Below are 22,003 nucleotides of genomic sequence, written 5' to 3' on the forward strand. Positions count from 1 at the left end.
AGTTAGTTTGTACACACCACTCTGTAGTTGCTTTCTCTTTCGGCTTTTATTGTTCTTAATATATTTGCTTAAGTTGTTAGTTCTGAAAGCTGGTATTATTCCTTTCTTTTTTATGTATCTGGCTATTTTTGTTGTTATCTTGCCAGTATATGTGAGAGAGCAGAAGGTACTGGGTTCTTTCTGTGGTGGTGGATACACTAATTTCAGGGCTTTCTTATGGAGTTTTTGATTTAAAATTTTGTTAACTGTTTGTTCGTTATAGCCGTTGTTTACTGCTATTTGTTTAATGATGTTTAGTTCTATCTCGAAGTTATTTTTTGTCATGGGAATTTCTGTCCGTCTATGTATCATGCTATGGTAGGCTGCTAATTTGTGTTGTGTAGGATGAGATGATGAATTGTGTATAGTTGTGTCAGTATGGGTAGGTTTATGATATACGGAGAACTCATGTTTGTTGTGTAGTCTGGTAATCGTTACATCTAGAAAGTTTATGGAATTATTCTCTTCTGTTTCTATTGTAAACTCAATATTACTATGAAGTGAATTAATGTATGATAGAAATTGGTCAAGTTGTCTGTTAGTTCCTGTAAAGCATACTAGTATATCATCCACGTATCTCCACCAATATAAGAACTGTTTAAATACGGGATGTTTAGAAATTGTTGTTTCAAGTTGGTTCATAAATATATCTGATAGTAATGGGCTTAGAGGATTACCCATAATAAGTCCTGCACTGTTGTTTGTGTATATTTGATTATTGAATTCAAAATAGTCTTGATTTATGCAAATTTCAAGGAGGTGTAAAATTTCATATATTTATGAACCAACTTGAAACAACAATTTCTAAACATCCCGTATTTAAACAGTTCTTATATTGGTGGAGATACGTGGATGATATACTAGTATGCTTTACAGGAACTAACAGACAACTTGACCAATTTCTATCATACATTAATTCACTTCATAGTAATATTGAGTTTACAATAGAAACAGAACAGAATAATTCCATAAACTTTCTAGATGTAACGATTACCAGACTACACAACAAACATGAGTTCTCCGTATATCATAAACCTACCCATACTGACACAACTATACACAATTCATCATCCCAACCTACACAACACAAATTAGCAGCCTACCATAGCATGATACATAGACTGACAGAAATTCCCATGACAAAAAATAACTTCGAGATAGAGCTAAACATCATTAAACAAATAGCAGTAAACAACGGCTATAACGAACAAACAGTTAACACAATTTTAAATCAAAAACTCCATAAGAAAGCCCTGAAATTAGTGTATCCACCACCACAGAAAGAACCCAGTACCTTCTGCTCTCTCACATATAATGGCAAGATAACAACAAAAATAGCCAGATACATAAAAAAGAAAGGAATAATACCAGCTTTCAGAACTAACAACAACTTAAGCAAATATATTAAGAACAATAAAAGCCGAAAGAGAAAGCAACTATAGAGTGGTGTGTACAAACTAACTTGTGGTGACTGTCCGAAAACGTACATCGGTCAAACTGGCAGAACTTTTGACAAACGGATACAAGAACACAAAAGGGCTTTCAACAATGCCGAAACAGCTGTAGTCACATAGTTGTGAAAAATAAATTTTGTGGAAGTATAGAAAACAAAAGTTTTCAGTGTTTTTATTGTGAGATAAAATGAACTTCCATCAAGTAATGGTCGAATCCATCAATCTTGTATTAGAGAAAGCCACGAGGTCGGCTGAAATAAAAATACAATTGCTATCGGGTCAAGGTCTCGCTACTACTAGCATATGCAGATGAAATTGATCTCGTTGGAGACTTCATTAAAGACATTTTCAACAAAATGGAATGAGCAACAAGTGAAGTAGGGCTGAAGATTAATGAAGAGATGTACTAACATAACATATGGATGCGAAACGTGGACCATGACCAAAGTAATCAAAGAAAAGCTTAGACGTTTTGAACGAAAAATTCTTAGAAACTTTTTGGACCTCACCACAAACCAGTATAGAATCAGAACCAATATCGAATTGCTCTCTACAATGACGCCGATATTGTTCAAGAAATTAAATCACAGCGACTAAGATGGGCATGGGCAGGTCACGTGCACAGACTTCATAACGAGAAACTTATAAGACTGGTATGGGAGGAGATTCCTACAGGCAAAAGACCACTCGAACGTCCCAGAATGCGATGGAGAGATAACATCCAAGCATATCTCCGGAAAATGAACATTCCATTTGACTCTAGGTTGATGGAAGACCGAACAAATTGAAAAAAAGTTGTACAGTCAGTCAAGGCCTACCCAGGGTTTCCAGTTTCCCTAAGAAGAATGGAACGGTGGTTACTTAGACTGACTCCCAGAGACAGGATTATAAATGAGTAAATAAGAAGGGCAGGCGCCATAGGGTGGCTGAAGTGGAACTGGGCGGGACATGTGGCCAGAATGAACGACGCGTGGTGTGCCCAAAAAAAAATACAGTGTAGAGACCACGAGCAGAAAGACGAAGCAGAGGTAGACAACTGCTCACACATCCAAAACAATGGTTTAAGTATCTTCTCTTACATGCAATGTATATTTTCAATAAAATAAAATTTATATTCTTCTTCTTTCAGCTGGTGACACCTTATGCTCCTGAGAGGCGTCGGCGATCAGTTTTTTTTAACTCTATATCCATTTCTTCCGGTTCCTGGTCAATTCTTTTATTTCTCATGGTTTTTCCTGCCAATGTAGGTATTGAACTATTGATAGTAGAAGGCAGAAAACCAAGAGAAAGATCTTTAACACGATGGGCAGATCAAGGTGTTCATCTGGTACAGCCAGTGGCGGATCTAGACATTTGCCTTGGGAGGGGAAATTTGCCTTAGGGGGGGGCTTCCAATGAAACATCAACCGAAAGACATAAAAAAGATAAACCCAAACTATTCTCCTTTTCATGAACATTTTTCAGTGCGTCACAAATTATAGAAAAAAAGGTAAGTCCGTGATAATACACATTTATGACATTTATTCTAACGTGACATTTTAGTTAAATCTGACAGTTGTCAAATTTTATTTTCAATTTGGAATAAAACCAAATCAATTGTGTCTATTGCATTTATAAAATGGTATTTTCTTTCATTTGTATAGTCTTATAAATTGTACAGATTATATTGATAATATTATTATTTTATTTAATAAATAATTCTTTTTTGATTATGGCGCCATCTATCGACAACTAGAATAATCACCGAACTAGAATAATTACCGAAGTATTCCCAGACGTGCCTTTTTTTCTGTCACATACAATTTAATGCGTTAGAGAGAAATCGAAAAACTGTGACGCACTGAAAGATGATCATGAGAAAAAGAATACATACTATACTTATAAGGCATAAACAATAACTTATATGGATTAAATTCCCTTCAATTTTACTAACTAGCGTGTGTTTATTGGGTTGAATTTGTCTGTCCGTGGTTTAAGATTCATGTCGGCTAATATATTTTTATGTTTTAACAATTTTTTTCTTTTATTTGGGACCTTGTTAGGGGGAAATTTCCCCTTTTTTCCTTCCCGTAGATCCGCCACTGGGTACAGCATCGCAGCCAATGGAGCCAGCAAACTACAGTGTTTAGTGTATCACCACGCCCTGACCAGGGCTCAAGGAATGAGGAGATAAAAGGAAGATAACTTTATAGTCTTGCTTGTATTATGTCTGCCAGTTTATTATCGTATATTGTACTTTTTTCGATTGTTTATTCATAAATAGAGAGAACACTTTACAAAACTACAAATACTCGACTCTATTAAACATTTCTGCTTCAGGAAAGTATGTTTCGTCAAGTTATTTAATCAAATATTTTGATAATCAAGTTTCCGTCACTGGACGTAACGTTCAAGGTGACCCAATAATGTTCCGTTGGATTGAAGAATCCGCTACAATTTTGGCTAACTTTCCAGCCGTTGTAAGTTGGGTGAGTTTCGTTAAAGAGCAGCGAGAAAGCGGTCAATCTTTTGGTTTGGTTGGTTGGGTACAGCTGGTAGGTTTCTAGTAAGGTTTCCCGTGCTGTCACTGTGTAGTCTATGTTGGGTACGTTGCTGCTGATTACGTTAACTTCAAGCTGAAAAGAATTTGGTATAGTCGTACAAGCTATCAGAGTGTCATTTAGTCAGGTATTTTTCGACGTGTGAAATTATATAAACAGGGGATCATTTCATAAAACAGGTAGATCCCTTGTTTATGGAATTTCACACCTCGAAAAGTAGCACCCGCTGAGCAGAATATTAATGAGTTTCTTAGATAGCTGGTACTACTATATGCAGTTTAATATTTTTTCAAGAAAAATATCATATAATACAGATATTTGTTTTAGTACTCTGCATTTAATGGATATACTCTCTGTCTATAAGACCCTCTGTCGTGTTTTGAGAGTTATTTATAATAAGTAGGTAGGTGTAGGTACCCTGAAAAACATTATAGACGACTATTAATGAGATAAGATGAAATTCATGAGCAGTAATACCTATATTATATTGCTTGGTATTTACTTATCCAGTGCATTTTTAAACAATGTTTTTTTGGAAAAGCTGCTAAAATCTTTTTATTATGCATACTTCATTGTAACTTAATTGTTTCTGGATACATATCATCTGGTCCTGGGGCTGGGGCTTTGTTACATTTTAATAGTTTGATACGGTGTAAAATTGCAGCTTTCAAAATACTTACTTGGGCCATATGGTGTGGACTTTTTTTTTTCTGGGATGGGCTGTTATTTTCTTATTCTTCATGTACCATGTCCTTTCAGAACGTTGGTTACCATCATAGGTATCTTAATTTTATTTATTGTCACCCTAAATCAACCATGAAGTTCTTCTTCGTCCTGGACTGCGTTTGCCTACTATTTTCACTTGAATAATATTTTGTAGCAACCTATATTTGGGACCTCTCATTAAATGTCAGAAATATTCTAGCTATCTCTTCTTGATTCTTTTTATAATCACAGTAGTCTTGCTGAGACATTCTAGTATTGTGGAGTTTCGAATCTTCTCCATCCAATCTTCTTCTTTAAGTGCCGTGCCCAAATTTTAGGCATGGGTAGCTTCCATGACAATTTGCCGATATCGTTCTCGATCTTGCGCGGCATGTACTAATTGATCTGCTGATAAGACAGGCCATTGACTCCATCCAATAAACTCTTAAAATTCGTCTATTGCACCACATTTCGAAAGCCTCAAGGCGATTTAGATCGATGTTATTCACAGTCCAAGACTCGACATTATACCTACAGTAAGACCGAGAACACGTAGCAGCGAAGTAGTCGGATCCTTAATGCCAATTTTAGGTCCCTGTTAAATAATACTTTACACATTATTCTAAAAGCGGCTCTTATTCGGGGGATTTTATTAAATGATCAAATTACCATAACATATCACCGGCAATTACTATTTTTATCTGGTCTCTGGCATTGAATTGAATAGATGGCAATAAACAGATTTACTTATTATGGGACTTTTTCATTTATCATGTTTCAAAGACTTTTAATAATTTTCGATTCCAAGTAATTCTGCCATATTTATGTTTCAGTTATTCAGTTATCAACAGGACACAAAATTCAATATTTATGTTTAATCTTAAACTCTTCCTTAAAAACAGTGTCAGTAGACACCAGGCGAGGTCTCAAGGAGGGGGCACAGAGCCGTGCGGTATATCTTTTAAATATGATGCAAATCTTCGAAATGCCGCCCCTTAAATTAATATTATTGAAACTTAACATTTATTTTTATTAAATGAAACTAAACATAATGAACGAAAATTCTTATTTTAAAAATAAAACATATTTACTTTAAAGGCGCAAACAAAGGAAATTATTGTTTATTCTAAGGGACTTTCACTTTTGTTTATTCTAATGTAATCTTTTATTCTGCGTTTAAATTTTTCAGAAATATTTATTAGTTTTTTCAGTATTTGAAAAGAATGAATGCATTTAAAAAACGTTGGACCGAGATTTTGCACACGACATTTTAACATTATATTAACAAATATTTACAAAAATTGCCATTTTACCCTTCTGACTTTAATTTTGGCAAACTCATGAATCGGAGATTCAATGGAGTCTCCATGTACGAGACTATATGGAAAGCGTGAAAAATTTTACATATCTAGGTTCAGTAGTAACCGCAGATAACAATGTCAGCGAAGAAGTTAAGAGAAGAATACATATTGCTAATAAAACATATAATGGACTAATTAAATATCGAAGATCTAACAACATCACGAGAAAAACCAAATGCAAAATATACAAAACCCTGACAAAACCGGGCCTTATTATATGGATCAGAGACATGGACACTGTCGAAAAGCGATGAGAACTTATTAGGTACGTTTGAACGCAAAATCCTTAGGACACATATTAGGGGGTAAAAGAAAATGGCGTATAGCGCAGACGATATAATTTTGAACTATACGCAGTTTACAACGAACCCGACGTCATAACATCCATAAAGATCGGACGTCGGCGCTGGATGGGCCATGTTGAACAGATGTTAAAGACTGAAACACCAAAGCATATAATGAGGCAGACACCAGTAGGGAGAAGATCAAAAGGAAGACCCAAACAGGACCCAAAAGTGTTGTCGAGCTACTGATGATGATGATGAAACTCATGAATCAGATTTTTGTATTCTAAAGTACCAGCTAGTTAGGACTCTATGAAATTAGTGCTAAATTTTTGTCTAAATTTTGTCTGATCATATAGTCTTCGTAAATAGTTTTTAATAACTTTTAATTTTAAAAAACTTCTTTCCCCACTAGCTGCCGTGACAGGGAGTGTTAATAAAATAATTCTTAGTGATACAACTACATTAGGGTATAAAGAAATTAGGTTATTTTGGCACACAAAGTTCAAAACCTCTAAAGGTTTCATGGAGTATGGTATAATTTGGGATAAATCACGCAATTCTTCTAATAGAAGATCATTTCTCTCTACATCAGATTCTTTTTCTATTGAAAGTATTTAATGAAGATTCATACAATATTTTTCTAGAGTTTTATAATATATTTCCCTCCATTCAAAAAATTGAAAATTTTTATTATGAGTTTCTAGACGCGAAAATCGATCAATCAAATAATTAACGGCAATGTCTAAAATATTGATGAAAAAAATTATTTTAAATTTAGCTTCCTCAGGAGCTCGTCCACAGATTTTTCGTAATCAAATAACCACTTTTTTCTCCTGGCTCGAATTTCATTTTCGGCTGGAAATTCGGAACTTATATCAAGGTTTTATGCAATTAGCAGTAATTTTCATTTGGTCATCCAGATGGTGTGTAAGTTTTCATTTTTTTTTGTATAGTTTCTGACAACATTTTTACACAATCTGACAATTTTTTTTATTTTACTGATTATGCCGCCCCCTCGCCGTGCCGCCTGATGCGATTGCCTCGCCGCATCATAGCACGGCACGGCCCTGAGGGGGCAATTAACTCCATTGACCCCCCCCTTGGATCCGCGCCTGGTATCAATTGTGGTGGCTTTTGAGTTCTTTGATAATATAGTATCAAATTCATGAAGTGAAATACTCTTCAGTGTCTATTTTTATGCCGTACTTTTCAACACAATACCTTAAGAAAAATATATTTGAATTCAAGTTTTGAGGCCTACTATTTAATCTGTTTCTATTTATTATATAGTTATACTAGTTACATAAAATGTACTTACAATATCAACATCTGCAATACTAGCAGCCACAAAAAGAGCCAATGCTAAAACAGCGGCACCTTTCATCTTTTAAGACAATGACAATTAATAGTATACCTAAACGATTCAATTATCTTTAAAGAAAAAATAAATTAAACTATGATTTTATAGATATTTTTAAAATCTTTTATGTATTTAATCTTAAAGAGTATTTTTTACGTACATACTAAAGCTTTTAGTGATAACAATCGTTTGTTTTCAAAAGATAAGTAGGTATAATTTAAATCGAAAAAATTGAGGTTTACGAAGCCCTAGTTTTTATATAGGTAACATCCTTAATCTTTGTCTTTTACAATTTATAAGGCAAAGAGACGACTAATAAAGAAGACGAAAGGGACTCTACAATATGCAGTCACATTCCGTCTATTCATCTAGGAAAAATTCAACGAAAGTTGATTCCGTATACTTAAAATATGAGTAAGATGAAAAATTAAAAAGACAAAACATCATCCTAGAGTACTACATGTCATCACTGACAGTAATTTGACATTTCACCGGAAAGTTTGTTACACCTGATCAGCCCACAAGATGGTTCCGCCCCATATAGAAGTTTTACACAATTTTTACAGTCAAATTGTAACAAAAATGCTAAAACAGCTTAACATTTAATAATGAAGTTTTTAGAACCATAGGTACAGTGGAACCTCGATAACTCGGATTAATCGGGACCGCGGCCGATCCGGGTTATCGAAAATCCGAGATAGCCGGAGAATATGGTAAAAATTAATAAAATACGGTATACTTACAGATAAACTCCGTTAGAATTGAAATAACATGAAATATATTTATAAATATGCACAGTACCTACACATCAAAATTACTAAAAAAAACACCAAACACAAACGCAAACGGAAGCGAACAATACAAGACACACAATACAGTCACAACGATGTAATGTTATTTAAGAACAGTGAAAACTAAAGACCATTGTTTATAAAAGAATTTTTTAAATAGTCTTTTCTAAACAATGCTAAGACAGTTTGAAATAAAAAGGAATAGGTACTACAGACAGGTGCCTGTTGTTTCTGCGGCGTGTGCTATGAGTCATGTTTACTGTCGTATAGTTCAAATTACACACATACACATTATCTCTCAAATATTATATTACATACATTTTTATTGTTGAAAGGTTTGTCTGATAATTAACTATTTTGATGGGAAATAAGCCACAATTAAATTAAAAAATAATTTTATTAGCGTTTCGCGACGCCCAAATCGGTCGTTGTCAAAATACAAAATATTAAAAATCAAAATGTTTATCTGATGAAAATCGGTCCGGGTTAGCCGGACTTCCGGGTTATCGAGGGCCGACTTATCGGGGTTCCACTGTATAATGTATATTAGTTGATTCTTCCTCCTTCCTGTTTCTGGTAAGTTCCTTAACTGAGGTGGGCGTAGTCACCACATGCTTATAATTCTCACGTTTAATACTTCATAATATTACATTGTAGGTCAGTCCTTTGTTGTTTGTGTTCCTGTATTTTAAGCTGATGATGGCTCGTACTGAGCCGAAACACGTCCTTTTAATATAAAACTTTGTGGTACTTCTTTGAGTTTTTGTACTTTGTTAAAAAAACAAATATTTCATTTCGGTTCAGAAGTGATCCACCATTCCCATACGTAGGTTTCTGTCCCTCCAGACGTCTTCAGTGGGGCTACATACACACCTCTGAATCGAAACGAAACGAAGCTGCCTATTTAAGCAGAATTATACCAAGCGTCCAATATGCAGAATTATTTTCATAATTAGGCTCATATTTGCAGCCTTAGGATTATTTTTTTAGAATATAAGATTAATATGTACCAATAGTTAAGCGTAGCAATAGTTTTTATCCTTGAATATAGTCGTTATCTATGCAATTAAGAAAATGTGATCTCTTTAAAACAACTTCAATTGTGATAAGTTTTTTTGCGATCAATGAAAAAGATGCACAACGCATAAACAAAAATCTCGAAAAGATTATGTGTGTCAGGTACCTATAAAAAGTAAAATGCTGTGATTATACTGTTTTATGTTTGCTTGATTGTATGGCAATAAGTTAAAGATGAAATTCCTAGCAACTTTGTTTATAGCATTTGCTGTACTCTATTCAGCTCTATCAGTTCCTCAGGTTAGTGTAATTTTTTGTTAAAACGATAATTTTTAATATATTTATATAGGTACATGAAAAATATTCTAAAGTGTTAGGTATATGTTCTATTTTCATCTTTTTTATATTATGGTAGGGAGCAAAGTATGCTAAATTTTCAGTCACTCGAGCGTTATGGGAACCTATTGGGTTGTGATTAGAAGGTCCTAAAACCAAAAAAAGTTAAGTAAAATGTTCCATTTTAGTGGGAACTTTACATTTTTAATTTAATTTTCCATTTCCAACAATCGTTTTTTCCGATTACAGTGCCATTTATCCATAATTCGAAAAAATGTCTCGAATAAAAGTTGCTTATTTTTACGTAAAGAATCCAAATCTGTAATAAAAATTTGGGGCCCCATTTAAGATTTTAAAGTAACCCCCCACCCCACCTCCGTGGGGGTCGTGTTTGTTACCAATCGATAGATTTTTCAAAAACATTTTGAAAGTGTATTTTGCAGTTTTTCGATCTGACGTTCATTTCGCGAAATATTAGTTTTTTTTTGTGAAACTTTATGACACCCATTTCCTAACGCCCCGCTCAAATCGTCAGATTTTTTAAATATACACTCTTTTGCATGATCTTAACTTACCTTATCTTAATCTGACAATTTCGAGTATTTTTAAGGATAGATTTTTTTTTCGGGCCCCTTTTAACGAACTTCCCTGTGTTAAGAGCCAATATATGGTAGAGGTACATCTGCAGGGTACCAGGTTTCTACTGTCTTTTCTGGTTTTATATATTTTGAACTTTACTTCGTTATGGATGTCTTTGGATCCAAACACCTGCCACCTGGTACAGAGAGAAGTATGCTTCGTTAGCAAGAGCATCATCATTTTCCCTATTTCCTCCTCTCCAAAGCTTAGTAGGTATTTAGTAGGTATTAAAATGAGGAGGTGTCAATCAAAACCAATCTTGTCCACCTTAATAAGTTTTAGGGAAATCGTAAAAAACGTATTAGCAAATAACCTTAGGTACCTACGTTGAAAATCGGTTAAATTGGCATATATCATTTTAAAAATACAAAAGTAGACGGTTTCGTTTTGATTTAAATCTATTAATAGCCCAGTAAATGAACGGGAAACTCGACGATACCGTGTAATTTTCAGGGGCAACTGAGAATTGCATGAAAATTTGGATTTAGGTTCTACTTACCCTCCACTTCAAAGTTGAAATTGTGCCGCTGGTTGCTTTTACTTGGGGGGTGACAGTCACCCCTTCTCGGGGGTGAAAAAACATACGTTCAAGATAAAACCGGAAATGGATAAATTGACTGATTTTAAACAACTTTTGTTCTATAGAGTTTTTTACTTAAGTCAATACTTTTCGAGTTATTTGACATTGAAAATGTTAATTTTTCGCAAATAACTCAAAAGGTAAATATTTTATCGAAAAAAATATCCTTAGCAAAAGTGTAGCCTATAAAAACCCAAAAAAATGGTGTATCAGTAAAGTCTATCAATCAAATGAAAACAAAGTGGTAGGTCACGAAAAATACGTTCTTATTCGTCTAATTCCAAATCGAATATTTCAAGGTGAAATCACCGAAAAATTAAGCACTTTTCAGGAAAAACCCATTTAAACTTTTTTAAAGTGTTTATATAAAGCTTTGTTTTAATTGTTAATAAAAGTTTTAGCATTAAAAATAAGCTAGTTACGCTCAAAATAAAGTTGGCCCTCTTTTTTTTTGTAAAAAATCATGAAAATCTCGCCGTGTTTAGCTCCCCAAATGAAATTAATCGCTACTGCTTTACAAACAATTTACTTACCTATCTATTTTTTATATGATCTGTCAGTCTCACCGGTTTAAAGTGTTTATTTTTGAAAGGGTTATAATTGAAAAAGCTTGAATGGGTCACTAATCACGAGTGTATGCAAATTTTGAAAAGCCATATCTTAACCAATTTTTGTCTTACGGAGAAACAAATTAAACTAGCATATTTATAATAGCAAAACCTACATTTTTTTACTCCTTAAGATTTTTCTTATCACTAATACTTTTTAAGTTATTTTGAAAAAATGAAAATTATCAAAAATTTTTAGAATTTTTTTTTTACTTTAAAACCAAATGTTTTTAAAAAATAAGCACTTCAAACCAATCAAACTTACAGATCATATAAACAATACACATACAGTTAAAATAGATGGTAAAGCCAAACAATTAATTTCATTTAGGGTGCTAAATAGAGGGAGGTTTTCACGATTTTTTTTACCAAAAAAAAGGGGCCAACTTTTTTTTTCAGTGTAACTCGTTTATTTTTGATGCTGTAATCTTTTGTAAAAAACAAATAATAAGCTTTTTTTTTGATACTTTAAAAATGTTAATAAGGTTTTCCCGAAAAACGCTTCTTTCTTCGGTGATTTCGCGTTGAATTATTCGATTTGGAATTAGACGAATAAGAACGTATTTTTCATGAGCTACAACTTTGCTTCTACTCAATTTGAAGACTTTACTGTACTGTACACCATTTTTTTCGTTTTCTTTTATAGGCTACACTTTTGCTAAAAATATTTTTTTCGATAAAATATTTACTTTTTGAGTTATTTGAGAAAAACGGTCTGAAAACGTAGTTTTTTTGTCAAAAATCAACATTTTAAATCGCGAATAACTCGAAAAGTATTAACTTACGTAAAAAACTTTATAGAACAAAAAGTGCTTAAAATAAGTCAATTTATCCATTTCCGGCCTTATTTTAAACACGCGTTTTTCACCCCCCCGAGTAGGGGTAAATGTCACCCCTTAAGTAAAAACAACCAACGGCACAAATTCAACTTTGAAGTGGAGGGTAAGTAGAACCTAAATCAAAATTTTCATGCAATTCGGAGTTGCCCCTGGAAATTACACTCCAAAACGGTCATTTATTGGGCTATAATGCCATACTCTGTATGAGAGTACAAAGACTCATTTCATATAGTTTCTCTGAAACACATTTTTGGAATATTTTCCTAGCAGTGCCTTTTAATATTTTCATATCTGGGTCAACAGAAAACTAGAATCGAGTCGACATTTATTTCATATATCATTTTATTTAGTGAAATTAACTTATTAGAATAAATATTTCAAATCTGAAGGTATTAATAAACCTTTAAATGCGTTTTAAAAAAAGGACATGTTCTTAGATATTTGATTGAATTTCATGGACATGATCTTTTTTGTTGGAAGTCTTATGGGACATGTTTGATTTTGTTTGCTCTCCAGTAAGATGGAATAGAATATCATTCTGTAATATGTTTACTTTTTTTTGATTTTTATTAATATTTTAATCACGTGATCAAATCTGGGCACTGCTATATTAGTACATTCTTTCACGGTTTTTGCTCTAAATTTTAAAGAACCGCTTGGATTGACATGAAATTTGGCATACGTATAGCTTACATGTCAAAGAAAAAAAGTGATATTGTGCCGATGTGTGCTTTTGCCCTGGGGGTGACTTTCACCCCCTCATGGGGGGAAAAATATATGTCCAAAATAAGTCCGGAAATGGGTAAACTGACTAATTTTAAGTAACTTTTGTTCCATAGAGCTTTTTCGCAAAGTCAACACTTTTCGAGTTATTTGCGAGTGAATATGTTCATTTTTCAACAAAATAACCACATTTTTAGACGGTTTTTCGCAAATAACTCAAAAAGTAAGTATTTCGTCGAAAAAAATGATCTTAGCAAAAATATAGCCTATAAAAAAGTAAAAAAAATGGTGTACGCGTTAGGTCTCTGGATCTCGTAGAACCAGAGTTATAGCCAATGAAAAATAAATTCACATTCACCAAATTTCAAATAGAATATTTCGACGTGAAATATCCAAAAAATTAAGCACTTTTTGGGGAAAAACCCTTATAACTTTTTTAAAGCGTTTAAAAAAGCTTTATTTCTCTTTTTACAAAAAGTTCCTAGCATTAAATTTAAGCAAGTTACGCTCAAAATAAAGTTGGTCCCTTTTGTTTTGGCAAAAAAAATCGGGAAGACCACCCCCTCATTAGCAACTTAAATGAAATTAATCGTTACCGCTCCACAAATTATTTTACTTATGTTGTGTTTATATGATCTGTAAGTTTCATTGATTCAAAGTGCTTATTTTTGAAAAAATTTGGTTTCAAAATAAAATTTTGAAAAATTTTAATTTTGAAATATATGCTTTTTTTCAAAATAACTTAAAAATTGTTAGGGATACCAAAAATCTCGAAAAACAAAAAAAGTCAGCATTGCTTTTCTGAATATCATGTATTTTTTTGTTTTTCTGTTAGACAAAAATTGATTAAGATTTGGTGTTTCTAAATTTGCATACATTCGTGATCAGTGACTCGTTCAACCCATTTTAACTACAGCCTTTTCAATAATAAGGACTTTAAACCGATGAAAGTTACAAATCATATAAACAATACATACACGAGTCAAGAAACTTGTGAAGTCGTAACGATTAAGTTCATTTAAGATACTAATTAGGGGGTGATTTTCTCGATTTTTTTACCAAAACAAAAAGGGACTAACTTTATTTTGAGCGTAACTTGTTTAATTTTGATGCTAGAAATTTTTTTATAAAACAAAAATGAAGCTTTTTTTAAACACTTTAAATAAGTTGTAATGAGTTTTCCCCGAAATGTGCTTCATTTTTGGTTATTTCACGTTAAAGTATTCCATTTGGAATTTGACGAATATGAACCTATTTTTCATTAGCTATAACTCTGCTTCTACTAGGTATAGAGACGTGATATATACACCATTTTTTTAAATTTTTTACAGGCTATATTTTTGCTAAGAATGTTTTTCGACAAAATACTTACTATTTGAGTTATTTGCGAAAAACCGTCTAAAAGCGTGGTCATTTTGTTGAAAAAATGAACATATTCACTGCCAAATAACTCGAAAAGTATTGACTTAGTGAAAAAACTCTATAGAACAAAAGTCACTTAAAATTAGCCAGTTTATCCATTTCCTGACTTACTTTGGACGAATATTATTTCACCCGCAAGAGGGGGGGAAACCACCCCCAGGGCAGAAGCACTTATTGGCACAATATCACTTCTTTTCTTTGACATGTTAGCTATGTGTGTGCCAAATTTCATGTCAATCTAAGCGGTTCTTTAAAATTTAGAGCTTTTGCAATATTTTACCGTTAAAGAACGGACTATATTAGCTAAATGAACATGTGGTTGTATGATTGAAACTTAGCTGTGGACATGATCTCATTTGATTTGTTCTCATGAATTAAAAACAGTTGTTTGTCTTTCCCCAATTTTGATTTTTTTTTAATTGTAGTTTTCAATTGGTGGCAGTAATGTCCCAGACATAAGATACGAATTGAAAGCTGTAGAGGCTCTTAAAGAAGCCTACGAATTGTACCCAAATGACGCCCTCAAGCGCGTAGAAGCCTTTTCGGACCTTTTCGGAGAAGTGTACACTATAGACAATGGTTGGAACGTTGTTAGTGCCTGCGACACTTTCTACACTAACAAACAACGTATTTATGTAGATATTATAGTTAAAGAATCAGCATTAACCGCAGACAACACAACTGAGACAACTATTAAAATTTTTAGTTAAATGTGTTATGAGTTTTGTAAATAAACTTTTATGGAAATATATAAAATGTTTTTTTCCTTTCATTAATACTATGTACTACAAATTAAAGAAAAAAGTAGTACATATATTTCAAAACTTTGTAAAACATGGAAATATTAATAAAGATTTGTATTGCTGCCATCTACTGTAGACTTTGTGTACTACCAGCGACCCTAATATCGGATAAAATTATCTAATAACTCGCCGTAAACGGCTTTTAGGAACACTAACCTATTTTAAAATGAAGAAAATAATGTTTTAATAATCATTGAATATATTCCTCTATAGATATGTATTTGTGTACCTTGTTAAATTTAAAAAAATTCTCTTGGCGCCACCTACAGTCAAATTGTGAACAACGAAGAAGAAGAACTCTGTTTTGACTAAAGCCAGACGGAAAGATGGCGCCAGATAATATAATGTATTTTCAGATAGGTTTACCAACTACATTAAGGTGGCGCCACATACAGGTTTGTTGTATTTTTATGTTCTTTTCAAATAAATAATGTGGTATAAATGCTCTTAATCACTTTCAAAATTCTATTTTAAAAAAATCTGATGCAGCCATCAAATTGAATAATTATTTCACTAGAGATGTTAATAAACTCTGAAGATCTTTATGGTAAAATTGAAAATTGTAAGTTTGATCTTATCTATTTCTCACAATTAGTTTAGGTATTTTGTACCTATGTAATATAACAATTTGCAATTTTAAGTTTCTTACATACTTTGTCAGATTTATATTCTTTCTTGAATTCACTTAAATTAGCTATATGATTATTACTCAAATCCAAAGAAGTATGGTTTGTTCAACGGTAAATGGTTTGAGTTCAATTAGTGCGGTCGTAAATATTATTAAATTTATTTGACCTGGCCCATTGTTAAGACCCACCCGGAGCGATAAGCCACCGAGGTAGACAGAGTTGGTCTTTTGCAATTAACACTGACTAGACGGTACTCCCATTATAAAGCCTAAAATAAATTTTACCTGAAACCGGACCTTTTATACTATTCAGTGGCGGCTCGTCAGAGGAGGCAAGGGAGGCTCAGCCTCCCCATAAATTTTTTACACACTCTACACTGTTTTGTTTATAATGAATCAACAAGTACAACTCTCACTATTATACAACGTGTAAATTCCATATTATCACTAATTATCCATACGTACGGAGCATTAGCATTAGAACGCATGATCGCGTCTCAGTTTTATTACATATTATTGTAGGCAGGACCCTGGGTTATCCCGAGATGCATGAACGGAGCACGGAGCCGAGAAGCCCAACAGTCTCCGTTGCTAATGCTCCGTGCAGCGCAGCAGGCATTTAAGGAGACCCGGTCTCCTAACAGTGACATCTACGGTGCCATCACACGCTGCCCGGAGATATACCAAGGGAGGCAGAATAGCTTCTCGGCTCCGTTGAGTGGTTGCGTGCGTCTCCGGACAACGAATTTTAGGGTCCTGACTAAAAATAATGAAAAATCTAAAAGTGCGAATTTTGTTATGAAATTTGGTATGTGGGGTTATAATAATATTTGGAACAACTTGCTCAAATAACTTTTTCCGATATCTCTAACTCAAAGCAAAATATCGGTAATTTATGGTGTTTTTGAAATCGGAGTAGGCCGCGTTTAGAATTAAAAAAATTCAGTTGAGTATCTTAAAAAATTTGAAGCTTCATTATGTATGGACTGCAAAACTTCAAATCTGTATTTATTTTGATATGCGAGGTATCTATTTACAAATAGATGGAATTGTTAACAAATAAACGACACAAACTTTGGTATTAAACTTTTACAATTAGACTAACTATTTTTAAAATGATATGATATCATGAAATTATGAATTAGGATGATATTATGAAATGTAAATAAAAAATGGTCAAAAAATGGGGCCTTAAATTACATTTTTTTGGCGCATTTTTTTGCTAGTGCAAATTTGTCTAGATATTTTACAGTTAGGTATAGCCTCCCCTATTGTAAAAATCACGAGCCGCCACTGATACTATTATCAGTTAATCCGGGCTGTTTATAGTGGTAACTAATTGAACTTAACCATTTACTGTTTATCATACCATACCTACATAATCCATAAATATCACTTTATCATGTAAAAAATAAACATATTGTGAGACCCTAGAAAAATGGAAGACACTAGAAAAGCCTTTTGTGAAAGAGCTAGTGTAATTCAGAAAAAAAGAATGTGTGTACTTTGTACGCACGTAAGAAGTTATACTTCTATTATATGATTATAAACGAAATTAATATACTTTTTATTTAAATTTTATTTAAATATAAAACTAATTTATACTTACTACTTCTCAAACATCTTTATTAAAACAGTGCCAAAAATTAAAATAATTAAAGAATAAAACACATACAAACACATTAAAAATGCCACAAATGATTTCTGAACATTAATTGTCGAAAATTTTTTTAACTAAATTAGAGTTGCACAAGTTTGACTTGAATGTTTGAATTTGACTTGAGTTTGACTTAATTTCAAGTCAAACTCAAGTCAATCCTTCTGACAAATAATTCAAGTCAAGTCAAACTGGTCAATCGTACAGGTTTGAAAATTCAAACTGTTTGTCAAACTAGTTTGAAAGAGTTTGAAACATAATTTATTTCGTAGATATAATTTTTTAACAATCCACGAGGAAAATAAAATTCCTGTAGCTGGCTGTATACCATAAATCACAAAAATACAGGATCCTTCGTAAAAGGTATATATTTAAAAGACCCTAATAAGGATTGCATCACAAAACAAAACATTTTCGGATTAACAAGTAATCCATCATCAGTGTTAAGCCAATAACATGCATGCGTGAGCCACCAAAAAGTTATGGGTAAAAACCCTTTAAAAGGTATAAGATTTTATATTATACTACATATTATGTTTAAAATAGTTAGATGTTGCAAATATTCCTGGATATTACCCAGGGCAACACAGGACTCTAACCCACGTGGATGTGATATGAAAGGGATGAACTTCACATATTGAAAATTGAGTGTCAACTATATCTTTTAAAGGGTTTTTACCCATAACTTTTTGGTGGCTCACGCATGCATGTTATTGGCTTAACACTGATGATGGATTACTTGTTAATCCGAAAACGTTTTGTTTTGTGATGTAACCATTATTAGGGTCTTTTAAATATACCTTTTACAAAGGATCCTGTATTTTATTTTTTTTTATTTTTTTATATACTTTTTTATTGAGATAGACATGTCAGTTGCCAATTAAGATAAGAAATTTAATAATACATTGAGTGCCATATAAATCATCCTTTAGTTCCAATAATTTTAGTATTTGTTTCCCTCTACTCATTTTTAAAAATCATGTAAAATAGTAAAATTTACTGACACTTTCACAGTAAACTATTTTTTAGCACGCACAACAAAATTAAATAAAAAAAATACTAAATGAACAGTTATAATTTTCTGCTTTTATAACCGAGAACAATAAACATCGGCACCGTCTTCAACGACAGAACGAAAGTCATAAAAAAAGGTTCAGGAAAGTTAAAAAGGAAGAAAACAAAGAACCTCAAAAATCTGTTTCCCTACCAACCCCTTTTTAAGGATGTTAATTCCTTGAAATTTTATGGTCAATTTTGGATTATCTACATTTTTTCAATACAAATGCACCAGAATCACAACATTTGGTGTGCACTAAAAGTATAAGTCAAAGCTGCGAAGTGAAAGCAGAAGGTACTAACAGTAGAAGTTGACCTGTACCTTACAAAGCAGACTTTTGAAATTAAAAGTTGTACTGGTGGAATAAAATCAATATTTATACATGAAAAACAGACTATTGATTTATACTCTTAGTACAGAAATGATTAATAAACATTCAAAATTCAAAATATAGAAGAATCCCGAAAGGTCCATTTTATGACTTATACTATACTATATTCCTAGTACATAGCACGTTAGACATAATAAAAATTTTTATAAAGATTATTATTGTATTTTTCAATTTAATTACATATACAGGGTGGTTCATCTTATTCGCCTCGGTCTCTGTATGGAAACCACTTAATATTTTAAAAAAATTTCTTCACAGTAATATACAGGGTCTTTAATACTATAATCTAAAAATAATGTGAATTATAAAGGGTGTTCCAAAAAAGAGTGGTATATCAAAGTTATATTTTTTTTCTTATGGAATGACCTATATCTGATGACATTATTGAATTGACCTTAAAAAATAAGCTATACTTTCATAAGGGTTCCCTATACCTAAATACAGGGTGTTTTGATTTATTTCGATTTTTATAAAAATGCAAGGTTTTAGAAAAAAATAAATATCTACGAATCTAAGAAGCAGTAACAAATTCTTTCTTGGATCTTAATAATAGACTATTTAGCATACTTAAACAGATGCTTATTGCAACAAAATTTCTTACAGGGTGGTCAAAATATGAGATTGTGCTATTAAAAAATTCAAGCTGTAATAACTTACTTATTTTAAATGGAAAATGGAACACCCTGTATCTTACTAGTCTATCGCGTAGAAAATTTACTTAGCTTTCAATTTGTATTAGGGTTTCCTATACCTATCTTTTTACAGGGTGGTCAAAATATTAGATTGTTCTATTAACAAATTCAAGCTGTAATAACTTACTTATTTTAAACGGAACACCCTGTATCTTACTAGTCTATCGAGTAGAAAATTTACTTAGCTTTCAATTCTTATTAGGGTTTCCTATATCTATCTAGCTTCATTTTTTAAATATTTAAAGATTTCCTAATTTGTAAGCTTTAAAAATTAGAATTAAGTACCTATGTCGTGGTTATGTACAACACATCACCAACACCGGCAATATACTTAAATATCTTAGTCAAGATAGTTTCATTAATAAAATTCACATTTTTATCATTTAATCACACAGAGTGTTCTTATTTTAAATGACATACTCGATATTCTATTCTTTATAATGGAAGATATTTAAAATCTCTTCAATTCCATGTTAACATTCTCAATACACATGTTATTCTGTAAATATAAATTCCCATGTTATTCTGTAAATACCCATTTTTACATATTTTTGTAGAATAGGCTCGTTTTCGTCAAAGTAGCCATTGCATTTAATTGTTTGTAATTGCGATTTAAAGATTCAAACAAAAAGTGGCGTTCTTAAATTTACTTAATAACCGTTGGTTTAAGATATGGAAAATACTTATACGGAATGAAATATAATTTAAATATCTTCCAGAATGCGGCATCTAATATAGGATATGCAGTTTAAAATAAACATATTATTCAATTTCACATGCAGGCCAAAATCAACTAAAATAATACAACACTCTGTGTGACTACATAATAACAATGAAAATTTTATTATTAATGACAGTATCTTGTCTAAGTATATTGCCGGTGTTGGTTATGTGTTGTACATAAACACGACATAGGTACTTATGTAATTCTAATTTTTAAAGCTCACAAATTAGGAAATCTTTAAATATTTAAAAAATGAAGGGATATAGGTATAGGAAACCCTAATAAGAATTGAAAGCTAAGTAAATTTTCTACTCGATAGACTAATAAGCTACAGGGTGTTCTATTTAAAATAAGTAAGTTCTTACAGCTTGAATTTGTTAATAGAACAATCTAATATGTTGACCACCCTGTAAAAAGATAGGTATAGGAAACCCTAATACAAATTGAAAGTTAAGTAAATTTTCTACGCGATAGACTAGTAAGATACAGGGTGTTCCATTTTCCATTTAAAATAAGTAAGTTATTACAGCTTGAATTTGTTAATAGAACAATCTCATATTTTGACCACCCTGTAAGAAATTTTGTTTCAATAAGCATCTGTTTAAGTATGCTAAATAGTCTATTATTAAGATCCAAGAAAGAATTTGTTACTGCTTCTTAGATTCGTAGATATTTATTTTTTTCTAAAACCTTACATTTTTATAAAAATCGAAATAAATCAAAACACCCTATATTTAGGTATAGGGAACTCTTATGAAAGTATAGCTTATTTTTTTAAGGTCAATTCAATAATGTCATCAGATATAGGGCATTCCATAAGGAAAAATCTAACTTGGATATACCACTCTTTTTTGGAATACCCTGTATAATTCACATTATTTTTAGGTTGTAGTATTAAAGGCCCTGTATATTTCTGTGAAGAAATTTTTTTAAAATATCAAGTGGTTTTCCGTACAGAGACCGAGGCGAATAAGATGAACCACCCTGTATATAAACACAACATTTTCACTTTTAAAAAATTCCATCATTTTTTGACGGAAACTTCAAAATTAATGTGTACATTAATGGGGACAAAACTGTTATTCTGGCCAAACGCTTAGTTTAGCATAAACAGACCAAAGTCGGCGCTTAGTCTACAATTTCGAAACTGTTATGAATGGCAGTTATGGATATATGGCAGTTATGAATGGCAGTTAAGAATGGCAGTTATGAATATAGTCTTGTTATGCAAAACTAAAAACCCTTAATAGACAGAATGTCGCTTGGTTTATTTTTGTTTTTCTTAGTAACCGTTAACGTGACAATAACAGGGATTTTTCCAAGATAGTTTTAGCTATGTGTCACCAGAAT

General features: G+C 32.2%; 2 protein-coding genes across 2 annotated transcripts; one reads left to right on the plus strand and one right to left on the minus strand.

Moving 5' to 3' along the window:
• Positions 1-3,691: 3,691 nt before the first annotated feature.
• On the minus strand, positions 3,692-7,860 carry LOC126888188 (uncharacterized). Its single transcript, XM_050656241.1, has 2 exons — positions 7,705-7,860; positions 3,692-4,108 (listed from the first exon to the last, which is right to left on the minus strand). Exons 1-2 carry the CDS (start codon positions 7,768-7,770, stop codon positions 3,836-3,838), a joined length of 339 nt encoding a protein of 112 aa, XP_050512198.1. The 5' UTR covers positions 7,771-7,860; the 3' UTR covers positions 3,692-3,835.
• Positions 7,861-9,668: 1,808 nt separating this feature from the next.
• On the plus strand, positions 9,669-15,457 carry LOC126887694 (uncharacterized). The gene is made up of 2 exons (XM_050655349.1): positions 9,669-9,854; positions 15,127-15,457. Exons 1-2 carry the CDS (start codon positions 9,789-9,791, stop codon positions 15,409-15,411), a joined length of 351 nt encoding a protein of 116 aa, XP_050511306.1. The 5' UTR covers positions 9,669-9,788; the 3' UTR covers positions 15,412-15,457.
• Positions 15,458-22,003: the final 6,546 nt, after the last annotated feature.

Source organism: Diabrotica virgifera, chromosome 7, assembly GCF_917563875.1.
Source record: "Diabrotica virgifera virgifera chromosome 7, PGI_DIABVI_V3a".
NCBI lineage: Eukaryota > Metazoa > Arthropoda > Insecta > Coleoptera > Chrysomelidae > Diabrotica > Diabrotica virgifera.